The following is a 16,667-nucleotide window of genomic DNA, read 5'->3' on the forward strand; positions in this document are numbered from 1 at the left end:
GATAAATCGCTGCATAATTATAAAAGTGAGCGCTTTGCTTTCAAAGCCCCCCCAAATCCAATTCGGCTGGGCCTGGGCAGTGCTGCTGTTCTCTTCACCTGTGTGGGCACTGCCTGGCCACAGACAGAATGTCCAGTTCGCGACTGGAATTTGAATTGACTAGGTCACAGTGAGAAGAGAAAAGCACGCCTTAATATGCAGTAGCGTCTTTAAATGGGACCGGATTCTCTCGCTTTCCGACTCCATTTAAGATCCTTCCTCATGCTGACAATATGTATAGGCAGTTATTCAAATTTGCATACGTGCGCTCGCTGGCTATAACGTTACTCGGTATGCCGGCCCAACCTAATGAAAAAGTGCTGGCTTGAAAACTGATGCCCTTACAAAGATAGGAAGAGCGGAATTTGAAGATGATACAATCCCATACTTGGTTACATCAGTATTTCTGAGTAAGGTGCTCATCTCTGCCGTGACACACAATTGAGGATTCTGACCCTTAATATCCTGATAAATATTGCCCCAAAAATGATCTCATCCATTTCCTAAAAGTTTGAGGGAGATGTTCAAGGATGATAACCATGAGATAAAATGGGTTGATATTTCAGAAAAGGGTACCCAGGAAGTTGCTCAAACAAAAAAATAAACACAGCCAAAGCATAACATCACAAGCGCAAGTAAAAATAAATTCTGTTTTCAAGCAAAGGCCTTAACAAAAAAATAAAACACATTTTTAAACTCCTGTGGCACTCTCAAAGTTTTCCACTGATTAGTTCCATCTATCACTGGCAGGCGATCGTAGTGGCGATGTCATCCCGAGGCCAACGCTTATTTCATGAATAAAGAACTTTAATCAACAGCAGCACCCCAAGAGGTCACGAGGAAATGAATTGGCCGAGATTGGAGCAGGCTGGCGTTTTCACCTTTAAGTTTTGATCTTCTTATTTCCACCCCGCCCCTTCTGCCATTCTCCGTCACATACGTTGACATCCTACTCCTTGTGGGTCTTGCGCTGAAATGTTTTTATTTAACTCACATCAATCAAATTGGCTCTGTGCGCTCTTGCTTCTCGAGGACTGTGCTCGGCACGCACATTAATTGGATTTCAAAACGTGAACTGCCTCGGTATGTTTGCGGTGGTTAGGATGGTGAGAGCATCATGACAAATTCATTCACTACTGGCCTCTGCCTGAAGTCAGCCCGCTCGCTTGCCAATCCTCATGTGGAGATGAGTGATTCAAAACGTATCTGTGTAGTTTGTCGTTTTCTTTTTCCCCCACCAACAGCGATGATGTGCTGTCGGGTTTTTTTTTTTGGGTTTGTTTTGTTTTCTGGCCAGCCTTTGGACAAATGTAGCTGATATCGGTTATATGGGTCAGCCATTGTTTTGTTGGGGCTCTCAAAGTGCTTTTTCCTCACACTGACATGATTTTCCCCTTGATGTTTGCGAACTGAACATGTTTTTCAGGAGTCTGACGATGGTTTTCTCTCTGCAGGAGGCTGAGTGGCACTGTGACGAGTTTACCAAGGGAGCCTGCTTCAGTCGCGGAAAATCGGAGGTATGTTGTGAATGGATGGCCAAGCATTTCAAGTGTCACAAAGAACGCATCGGTTTGGGAAATGTGAATTCAAGCGCTTCTGCTTTATGGTTAGGAAAATTGTCCTGGTTGTAAGCAAGCATTGTTGCATTTGTACTTGTTCAAGACAGGTATTAAATACAAAATGAACGTGAACCTCATTTTCAGGCCTTGTTTTGAAATGATTTGAGTTTTCGAAACGACACGCCAACTATCCGTAAGTTTGTTTTAATTATATTTTATTAATGATGCTGGTATGAAACATAGATATGTGCTAACACAGCTAAAAACACAACCTCATCCGCTTGTGGAGGTAGTTATAAGGTCACCCGATAAATCAGGTCAGGTCACCTCTTTGGATGGCGCAGTGCACTTTCACACCGTCAACCGCAAAAACAAACACATTGTTGGACTGATCCCACTGACCGTGTCAAACAACGTGATCTTTGAAAAAAAAAAGAATTGTTCGACATCATTGGTGACAGTACAAATCCCGTTCCACACTTGCAAACAATCCCAACGATCGCCTCAGAACATCCCTCATCCCATCATATACGTTGCACCGATACAAGTGACACACTGCACACTTCGCAGCAAATCACGTGAGTAACGTCAATCCACAAATCGCCTCTCGTTACTTCCTTCACCGATGTGTCACTTCTCTTTGGTTAAGAAGAAAATTGCCGGAAGGTTTGATTGACCGGGCAAAGGGGATGGCGGAGTGATGAGTCTGTGGAAAACAAAAACATCGGGGCAGGTGCTTTTCATTTTGCATCTCCTCCTTCAGGCACATCCTTGATGGCGATCGGTGGTAAGGGTGGGAAAGGATTTAGTGGCTCTTCCTGCTCTGTATGCTTTTTATTCAAGCGGTTTGTCCATCGCGGTAATTGATCATATGTATCGTGTGCACGGTATTGGTATTGATTGGGGTTCGCTTCGTCTTCGTTGGTCTTTCTCCTGACGTACCTGCAGTACTTTTCAGGGATCCCGCAAGCCTTGAGTTCTTTTAGTCTCTCCTCCTTAAATTCGTCCAGCCAGCGAGTCTTCTCATCAACCTTCTCCTTGGCGTTGCTGACCTCATAGAGCCTCTCCCTGCGCTTGCTGAGGGCCGCCTGCTCGCGTTCCCTCACCTGCTCCTTGATGCTCTCTAGGTGGGCGTAAGCGTCCCTCATCCGCTTCTTCTCCCTCTCCTCGTCTTTGCGAATCGCCTCCTGCGTGCACTTGAGCACCCGGTCGAACTCGGCCTTCTCTCGTGAAATCTCGTCGGCCTCGCAGTGCTTTTTCCACACAAGCTGCTTGTCGCGCTCGGCCTGGATTTTGCTGTTCAAAATCCACCTGTCGAGCTTTTTCATTTGATTGTCCCTTTCTATCGCCGCTTTTTCCCTCATCTGCTGGTAGCGCTCGTGGGCCAGCCTTCTGGACTGCAGCTCGCTCTCCGCCTCGTGCTTGACAGCAAAAAGGTCCTTCTCAATGATGTAACGCTTTCTTTCCTCGGCAGCCTTGAGGTCCTCTTTCTTTTTGATCGCCGCCTTTCTCAAGACGGCCAGCTCCCTGTCGATGATGCTTGGGCCTTTGGCTTTCGCGAGGATCCGCTCGTGCTCGGCGTGTGAAAGTCCGATTGTTTGTTCTTGGAGCTCATCACGTGGGACTCTGACATTATATATGAAGCCTTGGTTACAGATTACAATTTTCTTTTTTGGATGCATTCGTATCAAAGGAACCCTGTGGTTGGACTCCATCCCAAAGAGACTTCCATTCACCTGGGAGGTCGGGTCCTTCATGCAGTACCGACTCTGCCTCCCTAAAGTTGACGACGCGACATTCATGATTCTGTTCTTTCCGCCCGAGGCAACCAAAAATCTTATTCAGAGTTTATTCCCAAACTACAAATGGATTCTTGTCCCATCTCTTCTTACAAATGATGTCAACATCAAGTCCAACATGTGAAAATCCACAACCTTAAAATAGAGGTGACTGATGACATCACAATTTGAGGACACAGTTCAACATCACTATCAAGTCACAGTTGGCTTTGTAACTGAGACGCCGTAATATGACATCATTTCCACGAGATCCGTTGGGTCTCTGGTGAGTTCTGAAAACTACATATCATACATACTGCATGTACAAATGAATGTGACTTAATGCCTCAGTGTTCAGCAAAGCGAAGATGCATCGAGAGCGACACGTGGTCAGATGGAGCACTTTTCCTTCAGTTTTGTGCCAGAAAAAAAATCGGAATCGCCATCACTGGAAAACGGCTTCCAGTGGGTTTGGTGAATCAAAATACCGAACGACAACCTCCTAACGGAACCAAATATCTCGGAAAATGGACTGCCTATGGTGAGAAAAAAAAAAAAAAGCACTCACTAATCATGAATATTCTAAACATGACACTCTATTCACGGTTTCATTTGACCCACAAAATATTTCCTTGAGTCATTCATACAATCGTGTTGTAATCGTGATTGGGTGTTTGGGAGAAAGAAGTGCAGAAGCGACAGAGAAGAGCCACTGAAAGACTTGTTTTGGTTAGTTTTAATTTGCATACGGTTAGGCACTTGGACTACAAAACTGAACAAAAAAGACAAGCGATGTCATGTGATTGTGCAAAATGCCCTCTTTACGACATCCATCACATGCACATGTAAACATCTCGTATCACGATCAGTGCACCTACCTAGCACCGGCATGAAAAGCAAGCAAGTGCGGGCATCTTACTAAATTTCGTTGACCTACCAGATTGTGGTGAACATTTACAGTCAATGATTGGTTTATTTTTATTTGTTTTATCACGTGACTGTTGTATGAAGCACAATAACGGTGTCTGAAGGGGTTGCTCATGTTGGTTGCCCGTTTTCAGCTGTGGCTCAACTCTACACTCATTTTTTTTGTTTTAAATAAACAAATGAAGAGGTTATTTGCCCATCCATAAAACCGCCCAAGCCAAAAATAGTCAGATGAAGAGACAAACTTTAATTTAATAAAGATAAGACTCTACTTTCCCGAGATCCTTTGGTTTTGTAACGAAGGATCGGCATCCAGGTGTGATAAGACGGCCATTGCGACAGCCACCGTTGGCAAACTTGCAGTCATCCGTCAATGTTTGCGGCTGCCTTGTCCACAAACTGTTACTCGGTGCCGTGCGCAGCTGGCCGAGCACCTCGCCCTCGTCGTCCTCATGGTAGTTGTATCCATTTTACTCCACGTTGGTCAAAGCTCACAGCGCATGGTACTGGAAATGTTTGGATTTTGCTCCGACTTGTGTGGTTTTCCTTTTGGCATAACTGCAATATTTGTCCCCAATCCCAGAAGCTCTGAGCTCGCTCAGTCTCTCCTCCTTGAGCTCATCGATGCACGTATTTTCGAGGCAAACCTCCTCAGACACCTGTTTGGCCATGTTGAGACACTCCCGACGCCTGGCGGCCGCAGCGTGCTCCTTTTCCCTTATCTGCCCTTTGAGTGCGTCGAGGTGGAGGCGCCCCTCCTCCTTACGCCTCCTCTCCCTCTCCTCGTGTTTGAAGTGCGCGTCCCGATGACACTTGCGAACCCGCTCAAACTCTGCCCTCTCTTTGGAAATCTCTACAGCCTCGCAGTGCTTTTTCCACTCAAGTTGGGTGTCCAGCTCAGCCTGGATCTTACAACGCTGAATACAGGTGTCCAGCTTGAGAATCTGATTGTCCTTCTCCATTTGAGCTCTGCACCGCATGTGCCGATAATGTTCAAAGCTCTGCTTCTTGCACTGCTCGTCCGTTCGTACCTCTTGCTTCACCAGGCGAGCGTCCTTCTCAATCATCTGCCGTTTCCTTTCTTCTGCAGCCTGAGTGTTGTCGTTTTTTATTTGAGAAGCCTTTGCCCCGATCTCTTTCTCCTTGGCCAGGAAACTCGGGTCCCTGGCTCTCGCGAGGATTCTATCGTACTCGGACGCCGAAAGACTTATTGGATCGTCGTGCGGTTCCTCACGTGGAACTCGAACATTGTAAAGGAGTCCTCGGTTACAGATCACAATTTTTTTTTGTGGCTCGTTTTCACGGGAAGGAACAGTAGGTTTCTTCTCTGATTTGGAAGGTTTCTTTTTGTTGCTCATCCCAAATAGACCTCCATCCAGTACCAGCTTTTTCTCCTTGACATTGAGGAGCTGGACCCCACACGCGCACACCTGATAGTGACATGGGTCGCGGAGGGTCAGCCCAAAAAAGAATGAATACAGTCAACCATTTTGGAAGATGAATCCAACCATTTGCCTTTGATACTCTCAAAATGTGATGAGAACACAAGTTGAAAACTCACATGGGTAGCATGAAAGTAATGGCTTGACCCTTCTTTTAACTCTCAGTGACATCATAGAGTTGACATTGTGACATCACGCCGGGGCTCTGATCCACAACTGCATAAAGAAAATAAGGGATCGAATAATGTCGTAAATGGTGCAATGAACGTTCAATGAGGCGTTGCACTTTCGGTAAGTCACAACTTTGTAGAGAGGCAGCCAGAAAAAAAGTGAGGCAACCAAGGTAGAAAAGTCTTATTTGGTACGTAAGCGCAACAATCTCAATTTCAGGGTATCTTACCTTATCAAGTTGCCGCCACGAGACCGTTTTGCTCCATCTTTTGTCAACTATGAGTGAACCTTTCGCTTGCGTTGTCAGTTATGTGTCAAGCCAGCTGTTTGGGTTTATAACCAAATTCAACTTCGCTTTCATCCGCGCTCGTGTGTGTCAACTTGTAGTTAACTTGACGCGGCGTACGGTCTGGATCTTTGACAAGCAGGCAGAGGCTATCCGGAAGGGGTAGTTTTCGTGAATTACAGTCCAACCCTACCTCAGTCCTTGAGAGTAAAATTGTTTTCCTCACTTCCACTGTGAGAGAAGACTCATGTGGTTCAGGCTAAGAATAGCAATAAAGGGCCGGCTTCTGCTGCTGCGGCTGACGAGCCTTTTTGGGGTTGTCTGGAAGAATATATCCTACTGATAAGCTCATGCATAGACAGAGCGCCTGTGCTTTGAGTACATTTATGTGCTATTATACATTTGATGTATTTCAACTGAAAGAAAGACTCGAATTTAGTTAACGGGACCTGATTGCTTTTTTTTTTTCTTCTCGAGCAAAACTACAGCAGCCTGTGTGTTCCAATACAGTCACGGAACATTAGTTGAGACGTTTTCGTAAACAGGACTGTAAGTCTGGGAAAATATTAACTGCGTCATTATTTATTTTAGGACCGGGCCTTTCGAAAGAATTACACAAACATAACGTCCATAGCTGAATGCTTTCACGGAGGCTGGCTGCAGCCATTAAAAACTGCAGTAGTGCAGCAGTCGAAGTAGCAACTACTGATGTGAGCATGCATTTAAAAAAAAAAATAAATAAATAGTTCTCGGTTTTGAGAGTCAACTTCCATCTTGACCCGAAGGAATGGAATGAAGTCCCCCATTCTATCGGACCGTTGTGGGACGGTGAAAGATAAGACTGGTGTGGGCTTTTACCAAGGGCATCTTAATTGTCTCAGACATGAGCAGCTTGTAAAAGGTGTTGGATTTCTACTTGGGCCACCTCGACGGCCCTATTCAAACAACCAAACCCTGTGAAAATTTGTCAATCGAGAGAAAAAAAATAAAAAATCAATCGGCGACCACAGTGGTTGCATTTGTCGTGGGCTTGTAGATGGAGATCTCAAGCCAAACTTAGCTGATACCCTGACGGCAAAGTTCACCTCGGCAATCAATCATTCGATAAATCAATCATGCCGGCACCCAACTTTATTTCTGTTGAGGCTCCCGCTAAGTGGTTTGCTGCAGGCCCACGCCAAAGTCTGAACGAAAGAGAAAGGGAGCGCAAGTGTGTACTTAACTGTCGGCGAGAGCAAAGTGAATTGATTCTGTCGGGGGCAGAAAGCTGAGAAGAGACATGACTGAGCGAAGTGTGTCAAGCGACATTCCGATTTCACTTTCTGACCCAGTCGAGACAATTTTCACAACTAATGTCGAGTGGTCCTCTCCTGCCTTGACTGTGTTTTGTCAGCGAGCTACCTGACACACAGATGTGCTTCCTGTTGACTTGAGCGGCATTAGGCTTGATCGTATGATGTCAAGCTCGACCACGTTTCAGAGCGGCGCTCCCGCCGTTTCAGGTGTTTTGGTCTCTTTAGCCAGCACAAAGTGTAATTCAGCCCCCGCGCCGAATGCTGCCGCTCATCAATAAGTAGATAGCGGCTCGGCTTCCAGCTGCTAATGTCCATCGTTCTCTGGTCTGTTTTTGCAGGAGGAGTGCCAGAACTACATCAGGGTGCTGCTCGTCAATGGAAACCGGCTTTTTACCTGCGGGACCAACGCCTTCACTCCCATCTGTACCAACCGAACGGTATAAGCAACACCCTAAGCTCTCGACGCTTTGACCTTTATCGTATAACGGGCACGCATGGCATAGACCTATTTTCAGAATGTGTTTTCCCACTGTGTAGGGAAAAAAATGTGACCAAAAAAAAAAAAAAAAAAGGATCTACTGATCTCAATGAATGCTCGTGGTTAGGGTTCCTGTCACATCGTACCATTTTAAATTCTCAGTTGCATCAAATATCAAGCCCATTCTCGAGGTGTTTAAAAAGCCTTTATTGTGGGCTTTTAGAGACACTTCAATGTCCTTGTTGTACAGCTGCTGACTGCACAAAAGAGCCGCTTTAGATTCACTTCCTCTTGCATGCACAGCTGATCTGTCATTGCTCTTCCTTGGAATGGCCTAAAACGGACCCGTCCGGGCCCGGCCCACAGGAGGAGTCCAGTCAATTGTAGGCTTTCATTTCAAGGCAGCCGGCCGGGCATGCAGAAGCGCTCTGTTTTGTTGTGGTTTGGGTGGAGCAGACGTGGACAGCGCAAACGTAAACCTCCTCTGATCCAAATCGGAAATTGACTCCAGAACTCGCCTTTTCTTGTTGGGTGGAGTGCCGCCTGCCATTCTGGCCGACTCATTACGTCTTTAGTAAAAGTGTGTGAGACCAGAGAGGTTATTGAGCTGCGTATGGGTCAAGGCTTATAGTTGAGCCAACATTGGAGGACTTGTGTCACCGTACGTGCGGAACTTTTGAGTGATAGAAAAGTAATTGCATCCAGAATCACTCCTCCGCTTCAAGGCAAACTTAAATGAACTTCCCCCCGAGCTAATCCTTGTGTATTGTGTTGACTATTAAATAATACATCTTGGAGCAAGATGTCATACATCTTGGAGGAAAAGTGTAGGTTGTCAAAGTAATGTCAGGGTCAAGCTGGAAATTGTTTTTTTTTTATATTGGGATGAGCAAAAAAAAAAAAGCCTCTCAAAGATGTGCTTGAGTGATGTTTTTCACAGACAAGCAGCTGCACTGAGTCGCAAAACAAACAGGAAACGCCGAAGCTAAGACCTTTTAAGGATCCTTGGAAATAGCTGGCGTCATATCACATCATATGTTGTCCTATCTTTGAACTTGGCAGCTGCTGGATTTGTGTGCTTTATGCTGCTAATTAGTCCAAAGCTGCCCTATGATTAGGTTTCGTCCATTCCAAGCTTTGTACTCGTATCTTTTGTGTGTGCTATATGAACCAAACATAATGTAATGATTTTTTTTTGTCTGCTCCATTTGCATCCTGGCAGCAGAAAAGAAAACATTACCAGAGCTCAGTGGTTTGTATTTTAATGTCGCCCTTTGATATGCTGTCCTAAATTTTCCTGCCCGCTTTCTGCAATGATCCATGATTGAGAAATAAGAAATGCATCTCATTTACAAGTACATTACTTTTTATTTTGTTTCAGTTCCCAAAAGACGCTTGTGTAACAAATTGTATGTTTTAGAAATATCTGCCCTGTCAATGACCATTTGTTTACTGCTGTATTTTCCACTTACTCACCCTCCTGATGATTTTATTTTCTTTTTTTTCCCAGCTCACCAATCTGACCGAGATCCATGACCAAATAAGTGGAATGGCCCGATGTCCGTACAATCCCCTCCACAACTCCACCGCACTCATCACATCCAGCGGCGAGCTTTACGCGGCCACAGCGATGGACTTTTCAGGGCGAGACCCCGCCATCTACCGAAGCCTGGGCGGCCTGCCACCACTACGGACTGCCCAGTACAACTCCAAGTGGCTTAATGGTAGGCAGGTGTAGATAATGGAATGCAAACATTTGAGAGATTATATCCGAGTACAGGGCCATTAAAATAGGCCGAACAGTTCGCACGCCATTACAACGCTGCACTTAGGTTTGAGTGATGGATTCAGAAGGCTTCGTCAAGTCGTTCGCAAAAGTGTGTACACCGCCTATGTTTTTGCAAATTTTATTTATGTGTTGTCATGGGACGACACTGAAGAAATGACACGATGAAGATGTAAAGCTGAAAATGATAAACAATAACAACACGTCAACGTCCACAATTGGCGCAGTTCTGACGGCTTCACTGAGGGCTGCCGCTATGCTCGCGTTTGTTTCTAGGAGTTTATTGAGATATTCATGACTGTTTATTTATGTATTTATTTTTTGCCTCACAATGCATGCCCCTGCACTGCATTTTGTGTTTTTTGATTGAAAATAATGGCACAGTTTGAAAAGAAGTGTGCAGTGTCAAGGTAGGCCGTCATGAATAATAATGGAGGTTTTGAAGAAGTGAGCAGTTTCTCCGGCATTCAAATTGCTCTTTGGCGCTTTCATGTTCTCAATACACCTTATCTACCCAAAGTAAAAGATAAACGACAACAATTTAACGTTATGTTTAGAATTGTGTCTACCATAGCGTCAGAAGCACTTTCAAACAACCCGAATAATGTGGGAAGTGATTTATATTCTCAGGTTGGCAGGTGTAACGCGTGCCTCTGGGTTGAAGAATTACTTTCGTCCCCTAATTCATTAAGTTGGAAAAGAGCCTAATTTTGTTTTGTTTGGTTTTGTTTTCATTTCAGCCACATTTGTTAGTTATGGCATGCTTTCATATCCATCACATCCCGAAGCGCCAAGCTTGTAATTCTTCAGTTTTTCGATGAAGATGAAAAAGCACTTTTGGAAAATGGCACCTGGGTGCATCGTGGAGAGTTTAAGACAGCTTAGAGTGTTTGGCAAAGAGGAAGAGAAGTTTATTTGGTCAGGCAGTCCCTCTAGCAGACTAACAGCCAAATTGAAAAAATAAATTAGAAGTCACCATATGCTTCGAGATGACAACTCCTGGGAAAATGGGTGCTTCATTACTAATTTTCTGGCGTGTAGATTTGTTATTCTCTCCTGCTCCACCCTTTAAAGGTGCCGAGGATAAGAAGGTTGAAATGAGAAAGGAGGGACTGCTACACTTCCATTTAAGGATGAATTAAATCACCGCCAAGGAGAATAAAGCGTGCGGTTAGGATCCAATACCGTCATACATAAAAGATGAACGTGGTTGCTCAGGCGGTGTCGCTGGGGTTACGCGTTTCTGACAGGTTGAGAACTGTTGCGTTTCACCTCTTCTGGCCATTTCTCTTCTCAACCTTTCAGGATGAAAAATGAGTTTTCCTATTGGAATGCAAAGACATTAATAACAGTGCCTGTAGTTATTAATCCTGGTCACCCGCTGTTTGGTTGCGTCGCGCGCCCAGACGCAGTGACTGGATCTGTTTGACACGGTTTGCGCAGCAATTTCTCTCTTCTCCATCCACAGAGCCAAACTTTGTGTCATCCTACGATATCGGCAACTTCACCTACTTCTTCTTTCGGGAGTACGCGGTGGAGCACGACTGCGGTCGCACCGTCTTCTCCCGCGCCGGCCGCGTCTGTAAGAACGACATCGGCGGGCGCTTCCTCCTGGAGGACACGTGGACGACCTTCATGAAGGCTCGACTCAACTGTTCCCGGCCGGGAGAAATCCCCTTCAACTACAACGAGCTGCAAGGCACCTTCTACCTGCCGGAACTGGAGCTGCTCTACGGCATCTTTACGACCAACGTGTGAGTTTTCACATGTAATAGGATCGGCACCACGTTTTGCTTCACGGATTTTGGCAAGATTTGTGTCTTACCCACTGAGAAATTGGTGCAAATCAAGTCGCCGCAAATCCACATTTTATACACAAGGCAACTCAACGCGCTTCAACACCGAGAAGCACTTGCAGTCGGAACAGCTGGAAGACCTTTGCAAAGCAACGAGAACAAAACTAACTCACTAAAAAAAAAAAAACGGAATATTTAGCAGGACTGTTGCATGTACAAAAAAAAAGACATTTTGCAAACATCAAGGAAAAAAAACGAACCTTTGGGTTCAGTTCCCGCCCAGTGATCGTAAATAGCTGGCACTCCAGGGGGCATACGCGCCGCAGACTTTCATGCGACTGGCACTGAAGTGATTCGCACTCATTCACAATCCCTCTGCTTGACTGATGACCCGTCAAGCCATCGGGATTCAACGCTGCTGCCACCGCCTCCACATGACCGTGTGATGTTGTGACAACACTGATAAAAACGGTGTGTCGTGTTTGCTCCATTTTTTTATTGAGTCAAGTGGCTGCGTGAAATGAAATCATCTGGAACCGGATACACTTGACAAAAAAAATGTAGTCAATTCAACACGCATTTTTTGGGAGTGTACAAGTGTGCTGACGCATTTTACACAAGCAGATGTCATCTTAAATAAACATACATCAAAACAAAATAGAGATGCATAAAAATCAAGGGATTCATTGGTCGGTTTTGCAACACGCGCACAGACTCGTACACTTCCTAAAAGCTGACTAATCTCGATTCAATGGCTCCCAATTGCTGGAAACAAAAGTCGTTTGCAAGGTAGTGGAAAAATTCCGCCTGCAGGTACTAACTTTAATAAACAGCCACGTCGGTTTCTAAATCGCATGGGCCAAGTCTGAGTGGAGAATGAAAAGCGTCCTCTCAATCTTGTCTTCCACTGTTGCGGGACGACATTTGGACATGCTGGAAGTGACAGCTGGAAAAGCCGAAGCTGTATTTCACCGCGGAGATGTGTGCCGTTAATCAGACAAGCCAAAGCGTTTAATTGTGTCCCGTTTTTGAATTTACGAGCCAATAGCGGCCATCATTTACCGCAGGGTGGACGTTACGGGTGTGTTTCATGTGTATTACTGGCTCACGGCAATGCCAAATACAGTTTACAGCTTTGGCCGTCTCGTGCGCACTAACACTTCTTTGTATCTCTCGTCCATCATCTGTGTCCCGCCATCCCCCCTTTCTTCCCGTCTTGCCGCTTCCTGACTTTCAGAAACAGCATCGCTGCATCCGCCGTGTGTGCCTTTAATCTGAGTGCCATATCGCAGGTCTTCAACGGACCCTTCAAGTACCAGGAAAACTCCCGCTCGGCCTGGTTGCCCTACCCCAACCCCAACCCCGACTTCCAGGTAGAGAAAAAACAAACCTTGAGCAGTCTGAATCAGCCTCCTCAAACAACCCGCGATCATTTCGGTCCAATTAATTTCGTCCATACCGCGCGCTCGCATTTCAAATAAATTCAGCGGTGCTCTCTACATTTTGCAGCTTCATTCCGTAGAATGTCTCCCAGACCTTCTGCTCACCATCCTTGTTTTACATATGCGGCACTGAAGTGCTTTATCCTCACCGCTGATTACACAGAGGGGAAAGGGGGATGTTTTATTAGCACAAGTGGCTCTCACGCTGAGAGTTTTACAGATAATCCTCAGCGCTCGCCGTGAGGGATCGAAATCCCTACAAGGCCGAGCCGCCAATCGCTGCGCCGCCCCTTTGCCTGCCACACATGAACACGCGCGCCCTGTGCATATTTCCTCCCAAGCAGAAGCACTCAACGTGACGATGTTGTACAAGAGAAAACTCTGCAAACACTCCGTGACATGGAAAGCCACTCAGCGCTGTCACATTTTCTCATGTCTGCAAACAAGCTGTTTGAATGGAAGTCGTTTTCCTTCGAGGAACTCAATTTTCCTTCCGCTCAAGAATGCCAGCACATTCCCCTTTCACAGCATACTGGCGATGCACCCCACAGAGGTGCTTTCAAAAGTTTCTCTTGCGTTGCCATCTTTCCCCCCCCCCACTTTAAAATTGCCCACAATCACTGATGCTCGCCACTGGGCCGACGCCCACTTTCTCTCGGTTTCAGTGACATCCTCATCAATTTGTCAATGCTGCCGGATTAGATTTATGAGCGCGGAATTTAAGGTGACACCATTTTATTGTTTCATCCCTTTGTACACCCGAGCGGACATAGACATCGTTAAAAACGCAGCTAGTTTACAAGAAAATATAGAGTATAGACTTCTGGCAAATAATGAAGTCTGTGAAGCCATCATTCAGCGCACGCATCCTGATCAGTCAATGAAAACCTTGCAAGCGATCGGTCTTCACAGAAAATCCCGCTGTTTGTTTCAATCACGCACATTGATTTTTAGATGTATTGCGGCTGTGGGTTATTGTATTAGCGTCTGTGCTGGGGGAGGCTTTCTGGCACGTTTATTCATAACGCGAAGGTACTCCGACTAATCGTGAATGTTTGAACCAAGTATTCGTGATTAATGTTTATCAAAATGGCATCATTGAATTTACTTTCACTTCTTGCCGTCTCGATCAATCAAAATGGCGAGCCCTTGTGTCATGAGCAATTTTTTTTCCAAACATGCCATTCTGGTGCCTTTGCTCAGTGGCTCTTGCAATCTTAGCTGAGGACAGAAGGTGAGATGGACCCACTCGCGCACACGCCGCCAAATGATGCTTCTGTCCCTCACCTCAACTGGACCGAGCGGGCAAACGCACGCATCCATCTCAAAGGTGCCCCGCGTGTGTCTTGTCACGATGGCGGATATGCAATCATAGCGATCCCCCCCCCCGTGCGCACAAGGCCAATCTCACTGAGCCACAACCACGATGGGGAGATGCTCTCACATGATATATGCTCATACGGCGACTCTTCTTTGCTGAGAGGAAAACAATATAAGAGCAGGCACGCCTAAAGGCTTGATGCTGTCCCTCACCAGGCGCGCTCCCCGTCTGCTAAAGTGGTGAGGGCGATGATCCATTGCCCATCACTGGAAAAAGCCTCCATGATGCTCATCTGTCAGTCGGTGGAATGCAGGGAATCGATCCGTATAAAGTGGCCGTGCTGTTACTGCAGCTCGTCGCTTCGAACTAATGCTCACACAATGGCCCGGCCTCAGCTAACTGGAACCTAAAGTATGATTAGCCTGAGGTAAATCACAAGTCATGATCGCACTGGGGAGTTACAAGAATATAACCACATTAGGTCCACTCCGCACATACAGGACATGTTCATGAGCTGCATGACAAAAGCTTACAAAGATGATGGATATGCCTCATCATTAAAATTCGACACACGGGGTGAAGAAATGTACCGACAGCTCTCAGTGTGATGATGTGCACAGCAAGAGCCCTGCAGATAACAATGAAAAGATTGTTTACTGCCAAATATTGGGGCCGGTTCATTCTTTAGTGTCAAAACAACATATTTGAATTCATCGCCGCAGCTCTCTTGAAGTATGGATCACCCGCAGCTTGCAGCACGTCATCTATGTGACAGTCTCCAACATGTCCACCTCCACAGTGCGGCACCATCCACTCAGGTTCGTACGTGAACCTGACGGAGAGGAACCTGCAGGACGCCCAGAAGTTCTTGTTGATGCACGAGGTGGTCCAACCCGTGGTCGCCGTGCCCTACTTCATGGAGGATAACGTCCGCTTCAGCCACGTGGCCGTGGATGTGGTGCAGGGCAAAGACATGCTCTTTCATATCATCTATTTAGCCACAGGTAAGTTTTCCAAATGAAGGGGCTCGACAAACACAGTTCTGCGCCGCGTTTTTTGGAGTCAACCAAAACTCAATAAATCAAAATTGCAATGAACTAAAAAGTATGAACTATGCGAGTGTTCTCAACGTTGCACATATTTGACATCCTGCAGAGGTAAAGCTCGTTCCGCCTCATGCAATCCCACACGTGGTATTGTTACGGCCCTGAAAGCATTGTGTTGAGGAAAAAAAAACAAACAATCAAGTCAGAAGCGATTATAACGACATCTCGCGTGTATTCTCACAGCCTTATTGTGTGTCACCGGCAATCAGCATCCCGTTTGATCTCACTCGTGTCACAATAGGCTACGACAGCCGAAGTGAAGCGTGGAAAACGTTATCGGTGGGACACCAGGCACTCGCCAGGCATCTGCTTGCTCTTCTGTAATCATTTGTTACACATACTGGAGCATGGGACGGGAGAAATTGTAGCAAGTGATGTCGTTGGGTTTGTTTTAATGACACACAGACAGACTCGCATTGAAATTGTTCATTCCTGTTCAAAATGTCCAGGCTCACTGAAATCAAAAGAGTCCGCATCTTCTTGATGCTGCATGGTCTCGGAAGTGCTCTCATAAATTTGGTCAGCGCTCTAACGTTTATATGTACGTACAAATGGGGTCTTTTGCTATATCAAGAACAAAACCCGCTCCTTCCCTCTCGTAGATTACGGCACAATCAGAAAAGTGCTCTCGCCTCTGAACCAGTCCACGGGAAGCTGCCTCTTGGAAGAGATCGAGCTTTTCCCCGCCAGGAAGAGGCAGCCCATTCGGAGCCTGCTGATCCTGCACAGCCGAAGCGAGCTGTACGTGGGCGTTCGAGACCAGGTCATCAAGATCCCCCTGAAGCGGTGCAGCTACCACAAGGGCAGAGAGTGAGTACATGCGCAAACAAACACCGTTTGTCTCAATGGAAAGCATCCAAAGCGAGCCAGCACACCTCGTCTTGTGTCGGTTGGGTGCCCTTATCTGAGGGAGCCGGATCACTGTTGGCCGGGGGCTTTAGCTAAGACTATAAGGGGAAAAAAAAAACAACTCAGCGTTCATGCCAGAAACGAGAGACGCCCACGACTGCGCTTCTGTCTTACTATCTTCCCCCTAAACTGGTAATCGGTCATATAAATTTCTTCTGTCCGACTGGCAGTCCGTTAAGTGTTCAAACCCGAGACAGAGGCCCGCGTGTAAAAATTGCGCAAAAGGGTGGGATCCCATCCATCATCGCACATGCTAAGAATCAAACAGCATTCCTTGTTGAGCACACAACTGTTTTTTTATTTTTTATTTTTTTTTGGGGGGGGGGGGGGGT

At 46.1% G+C, this 16,667-nt stretch overlaps 3 protein-coding genes across 3 annotated transcripts in view; 1 reads left to right on the forward strand and 2 right to left on the reverse strand.

The window, feature by feature from the left end:
* The window catches only part of sema5a (sema domain, seven thrombospondin repeats (type 1 and type 1-like), transmembrane domain (TM) and short cytoplasmic domain, (semaphorin) 5A), a 90,226-nt gene that overhangs the window by 48,094 nt on the left and 25,465 nt on the right, over nt 1-16,667 (forward strand). Inside the window, exons 6-12 of the mRNA XM_019863398.1 lie at nt 1,494-1,556; nt 7,836-7,934; nt 9,486-9,699; nt 11,230-11,515; nt 12,795-12,930; nt 15,120-15,324; nt 16,029-16,236. Coding sequence (XP_019718957.1) covers nt 1,494-1,556; nt 7,836-7,934; nt 9,486-9,699; nt 11,230-11,515; nt 12,795-12,930; nt 15,120-15,324; nt 16,029-16,236 — 1,211 coding nt within the window. The remainder of the gene's footprint in view (nt 1-1,493; nt 1,557-7,835; nt 7,935-9,485; nt 9,700-11,229; nt 11,516-12,794; nt 12,931-15,119; nt 15,325-16,028; nt 16,237-16,667) is intronic.
* Nucleotides 1,831-3,500, reverse strand: LOC109511959 (cilia- and flagella-associated protein 45-like). The gene has a single exon (XM_019863370.1). It carries the CDS (start codon nt 3,398-3,400, stop codon nt 2,339-2,341), a length of 1,062 nt encoding a protein of 353 aa, XP_019718929.1. The 5' UTR covers nt 3,401-3,500; the 3' UTR covers nt 1,831-2,338.
* Nucleotides 4,098-7,076, reverse strand: LOC109511966 (uncharacterized protein At1g10890-like). The gene is made up of 3 exons (XM_019863384.1): nt 6,146-7,076; nt 5,865-5,961; nt 4,098-5,733 (listed from the first exon to the last, which is right to left on the reverse strand). Exon 3 carries the CDS (start codon nt 5,659-5,661, stop codon nt 4,795-4,797), a length of 867 nt encoding a protein of 288 aa, XP_019718943.1. The 5' UTR covers nt 5,662-5,733; nt 5,865-5,961; nt 6,146-7,076; the 3' UTR covers nt 4,098-4,794.

This window comes from Hippocampus comes, unplaced genomic scaffold (assembly GCF_001891065.2).
Source record: "Hippocampus comes isolate QL1 unplaced genomic scaffold, H_comes_QL1_v1.1 scaffold360, whole genome shotgun sequence".
Classification (NCBI taxonomy): domain Eukaryota; kingdom Metazoa; phylum Chordata; class Actinopteri; order Syngnathiformes; family Syngnathidae; genus Hippocampus; species Hippocampus comes.

Excerpts from the sequence above, each read along its gene's own strand:
- LOC109511959 (XM_019863370.1), bottom strand. The coding sequence starts at position 3,400 with ATGAATGTCGCGTCGTCAACTTTAGGGAGGCAGAGTCGGTACTGCATG.
- LOC109511966 (XM_019863384.1), bottom strand. The coding sequence starts at position 5,661 with ATGAGCAACAAAAAGAAACCTTCCAAATCAGAGAAGAAACCTACTGTT.